General features: G+C 36.1%; 1 protein-coding gene across 1 annotated transcript; it reads left to right on the plus strand.

Annotated features, from left to right (window-relative positions):
* Positions 1-2,803: 2,803 nt before the first annotated feature.
* On the plus strand, positions 2,804-4,524 carry LOC137712238 (uncharacterized). The gene is made up of 3 exons (XM_068451349.2): positions 2,804-2,936; positions 3,064-3,193; positions 3,819-4,524. Exons 1-3 carry the CDS (start codon positions 2,804-2,806, stop codon positions 4,522-4,524), a joined length of 969 nt encoding a protein of 322 aa, XP_068307450.2.
* Positions 4,525-5,138: the final 614 nt, after the last annotated feature.

The raw sequence follows: 5,138 nt of genomic DNA on the forward strand, positions 1-5,138 counted from the left end.
TTGTATGAATCCTAAAATGTCACTGTGTTTGGTTTTGTGGAACTTAAAAAGGACTAGATGCAATATATTTGAAGGTCATGTGAAAGTAGTACATTTGTAGTAGCTTAATCTGTAGTGCTTGAGTAGTTCATTGGTGGTGGTCTTTACTTCATTTTTAACCATTGAGTCTTAAGTTCTTACCACTTTGAAAGTCCCTGGTCCAAAACATAGGGTGAGTAATCTTTAGGGTAATTTGGTTCTGGTCCCTAGTCAACCTAATTGTTAGACTGTGATCTTGTTTGTTTAAATATTTTGATTGAGGTCCTTAGCACATTTAAGACATTTAACTCTTGCGTTTGCATTTACGCATTCAATTTCCCACAAATTATGAAATTTAAACAAATTCAAATAATATTTAAAAAAATAGTAATTACTTAAAAATCAACTAAAAAGTAATATTGTTCTTCACATAGTTCTAGTGTCACATCCCGGCCAGGGGCGGATCACTTCCCGGGCCCACTCCACTACCGTAGCACGATATTGTCCGCTTTGGGCTTACCATTCCCTCACAGTTTTGTTTTTGGGAACTCACGAGCAACTTCCCAGTGGGTCACCCATCATGGGATTGCTCAAGCCCCCTTCTCGCTTAACTTCAAAGTTCCTACGGAACCCGAAGCCAGTGAGCTCCCAAAAGGTCTCGTACTAGGTAGAGATGGGAATATACATATAAGGATCACTCCCCTGGGCGATGTGGGATGTCACAATCCACCCCCCTTAGGGGCCCGACGTCCTCATTAGCACACACGCGACCAGGGTTAGGTTCTGATACCAAATTGTCACATCCCGGCCCGGAGCGGATCACTTCCCAGGCCCACTCCACTACCGTAGCATGATATTGTCCGCTTTGGGCTTACCATTCCCTCACGGTTTTGTTTTTGGGAACTCACGAGCAACTTCCCAGTGGGTCACCCATCATGGGATTGCTCAAGCCCCCTTCTCGCTTAACTTCGGAGTTCCTACAGAACCCGAAGCCAGTGAGCTCCCATAAGGTCTCGTGCTAGGTAGAGATGGGAATATACATATAAGGATCACTCCCCTGGTCGATGTGGGATGTCACATCTAGCAAGAAGATAATGTACCCACATAATTATTAATATATTTTAAGAAATATCTGTTGATATATTTTAAAACAAGAAATGTACATGTAATTAGTATGGGTACGTTCAACAAAAAATATATGGGTACAAATTAAATTAAAAATATGGATGCATATTAAATTTCAAGTTATGAGTACAAATCAAAACTAAAAAGAATAATTGGTACGAATTTAAAAAAGGGCACATATTAAAAATAAAAATATTTGAAATGAACAGAATAATTCTTATGGATATTCAATTTAGCATAAAACGAGAACCATATGGTATGAAAATTTCTCTATATTGAATCACATTACATGAGTCGCACAACGATGCTAAGTATTTTCACTCTCATCTAAACAGATTTATATGAGAGGAAACCAGGCCATCTCTGAGATTCCAGGGGTCGTATGCAAAATTTATAAAATGAACCCTCTTTAATATAGCTTTTGAAAAAAAACGTACAACATTCTATTGATGCTAGAAAGCAATAATTTAAATAAAAATTGTAAGTTTACAAATGTTATTTAATAATAACTAAAAAGAGCTACAAATACAACCTTCACTAAATAATAAAAAACAGTTCAATTTTAAACAACCAAACAAGAAAAAAAGTTTCAAAAACTCTAACTTTAAAGTTTCACTTGAATATATAGCATTCTTATATGACAAAATTGATTTTTAAAAAAAAAAAAAAAATCTTTTTTTAGGGTGCTGTTATTGGCGCTCTAAATATCTCATTGTACCAAATGTTTATATTCATAAAGAAAAAAATTTACACGTACAAGGAGCGCACAAGGAGATTTTATAGTGTTTTGAAAGCTATTTTTTAATATATATATATATATAACATTATTACATATAATTATTAGATGGCAAAATTTTTTAAAGGTCCTTCAAATTTAGGGCCAGTGCGATTGCACCTTTCGCTCCCCCAAGCCACCCTTGAGAGCAAAATAGTATAGATTAATATAGATTAATAGTTTAACTCTTTCGACAAAAAAAAAAAAAGAAAAAGAAAAAAAAGGTTTAACTCTCAACTAGTCACTTAATACTACGGTCTAGTGGTATTCCTCTTCACTTGTAAGTGAGATGTCTTAAGTTCAGTTCTCGCTAAATGCAAATTTAAACCACATTATTGCTGACATATTGTGAGGTCTAACTCATTCTCACCTCCTTAGTATAGACAATATTGTTTGTTAAGGAGAAAAAAAAAAAAAAAAAAAAAAAAAAAAAAAACGCTCAACCATTTTAATAAAAGGATTAACGCAAGCAAAGGAGAGAGTAACCAAGATCCATATTGGAAATTAGGCTCAGAAATTTTAATTTCGAAGTATAACAAAATAAAGCTAACTTCACACTTCCACGTTAAAGTAGGACAACGAAAAGATGATATGTAATAGAAAAAATATCTAAAAACAAGATGTTATAAACGAAAACAAATTAAGATCAAATTTATCAAAGTGGATGGGGTGTCAATTTAGGGTTAGATGGAGCTCCGATGTTTCAACATAGGTCGCATCTTTTTGGAGAAGATGGCCCATTTGTACTTTCTCTTTTAAAAGGGCAGTGAGAGAAGGACCCAACGCTTGCAAGAGCCATCTGAAATTCAATTCCCATGCAAACTCTGGATTGATCAGGCAATAAAAGAAAAAAGAAAAAAAAAGTAGAGGAGCAAATATTTAACAATGGGTCACCACTACTGCTGCAAACAAGGAAAGGTTAAGAGAGGGCTTTGGTCCCCTGAGGAAGATGAAAAGCTCGTTAGATACATCACCACATATGGCCATGGCTGTTGGAGAAAAGTTCCTGAGCAAGCTGGTCCTGATCACCCTCTCTCTCTCTCTCTCTCTCTCTCTCTCTCTCTCTCTCTCTCTCTCTCGTACAAAACTTTGCATGACTATAGTTTTGTTTAGGGTTTGATATTTTTTGTGTGTGCGGTTTTTAGGGCTTCAAAGGTGTGGTAAGAGCTGCCGCCTGAGATGGCTCAATTACTTGAGGCCTGATATCAAAAGAGGAGGGTTTACACCAGAGGAGGAGAAATTGATTGTCAGACTCAATGGGGTTGTAGGAAACAGGTATCAACTTCGAGTAGCCCTACACTAAATTTGCTATCCAAGTATTCTTACTTTAGTTAGGGTTTTTGCATTCCCTGAACCCATCAATATGATTCATTCCTAGCCTCAAAATGACTTAAGTTTCTCAACGTTTTATCATGAGTTTCCAGAAGAGTAAATTGAATATATATATACATATATATATATATATATATATGAGGTTTCACTAGAAATCAAATATTGGGTTGATTTAAGCAACTGGGGTTAGCGTAGAGGTGAGATTGGGTAGGGCCGGGTGATGTATAAAAGTAGGCTAGGTTGGTTCGAACACTTAGATTAAGGGGTTGGTTAGCTATTTCCAGTAACTGGATTAATCCGAAGTTTAGTTGTTAAAGTTATTTAGTTTCTTTTCTAAAATGTTAAAGTTACTTGTTTAAGCTAGCGCACCTTCCTTGTTATTTTGGTGAGTCTAGTTTTCCTTCAATCTTAATTTCTTACAATTATAGTGCCACAAACAGTGTTAGAAGATGAAATTTTTTGAAATTGTTTTCCTACGATCTTAATGTCTTACCTGATGACTACTCGTTCTTTAATTGGGATGTCATCGTCACTCTCTTGTACTCTAACATGAATTGATAAATTTTAGATGGGCGCATATAGCAAAATGTCTGCCTGGAAGAACCGACAACGAGATAAAGAACTACTGGAATTCATGGATTAAAAAGAAGCTAGAAAAGCCTTCTTCACCAGCAATCACATCTCCCTCTATTATTGATCATCAGCACAATTACCAAATGGGTTGCAGTTATCCAAACCAGCAAGAATTTTTGAACCATAATTTCATTACAAAGCCTACAGCACCTAGGGAAATCCTATACCCTTCTCCATACCCTTTATTCATGTTTGACGCTGATGAGACTACCATAAAAAACATTAATGTACAATCAGCCGATCAGGATTTTCCACTAGCTCTGTCAAATAATTCGAACAACAACGGAACATGGATTTTGGATCAGCAGCATCATCAAGTTCAAGCCCTTCCACCTTCTACAGCAGAATTTACAAACAATAATATGGATGCACAGTTTCTGCAATCCCTCCTAGGGTCCAACATTGGGAACAATAACATGGTTCCTATTGCAGTGGAATCATGTGGAAATATTGATGAGGGAGGAGAGATTTCAATGGAGTGCTTGCAAAATACTACTCAGGAGCTGAACGCATTGGTTCATTCCCGCCAGGCTCAACAGTGTTCATCAAACAGCTTTCATTTTTATGACATTGTTGAAGGACCATCTTCATCTAATTTGGGTTCAGCTAATATATTATCTTCTCTTACATCATATCAATAAGAGACTCGTTCATAATGAAATGATGATGGTGGTGGTGGTGGCAATGATGGCTTGCTAAAGTTTCCCTCCATCAGTCTGGCATTGAAGGAAGAACATTGCAGTTTTAGGCTTCAGGAAACCTCCATCGGTCTGTGAAATACCACTATGTATAGAAAACAAAGTATATATAATGTGTATATGCATGCAATGTTCTTACATAAGTTTAATGTTTGAATTAAGAAAAAAAATACTAATTAAGGAATAAAGCTCAAACACAAGAGAAACTCATGATGAATTTCATGCATGCATATGGCCTATTGGTTACCAAACCTTATGCGTTCTGCTGGCAGAGCTACTACTTGAAGAAAAACTTGCATACCATGGAGTGATGGAGCAAGTATTTCTACAGTAATAAATCACATGCCTGTGATTGATTGTTCCAGTAGTTAGGGTCTTCGCATTTGATAGAGTTAACATGCGGCTGATTAGATTGTAACACTTGTCAATTGATTAGAGATATAGTTAGTTAGATAACTGGTAAGCATGTAGTATCAAAGACTATAAAGCTTCATTTCTTGTATTACTTCCTGATTAAGTGTTGAGTGCATAAAGTTATACTTTTACGCCCTCGTTTA

This window comes from Pyrus communis, chromosome 14, assembly GCF_041283825.1.
Source record: "Pyrus communis isolate YQ-2024b chromosome 14, ASM4128382v1, whole genome shotgun sequence".
Taxonomy (NCBI): Eukaryota; Viridiplantae; Streptophyta; class Magnoliopsida; order Rosales; family Rosaceae; genus Pyrus; species Pyrus communis.

Excerpts from the sequence above, each read along its gene's own strand:
- LOC137712238 (XM_068451349.2), top strand. The coding sequence starts at position 2,804 with ATGGGTCACCACTACTGCTGCAAACAAGGAAAGGTTAAGAGAGGGCTT. Across the intron at positions 2,937-3,063 it reads AAAAGTTCCTGAGCAAGCTG|GGCTTCAAAGGTGTGGTAAG; the intron begins GTCCTGATCACC and ends TGCGGTTTTTAG. Across the intron at positions 3,194-3,818 it reads AATGGGGTTGTAGGAAACAG|ATGGGCGCATATAGCAAAAT; the intron begins GTATCAACTTCG and ends GATAAATTTTAG.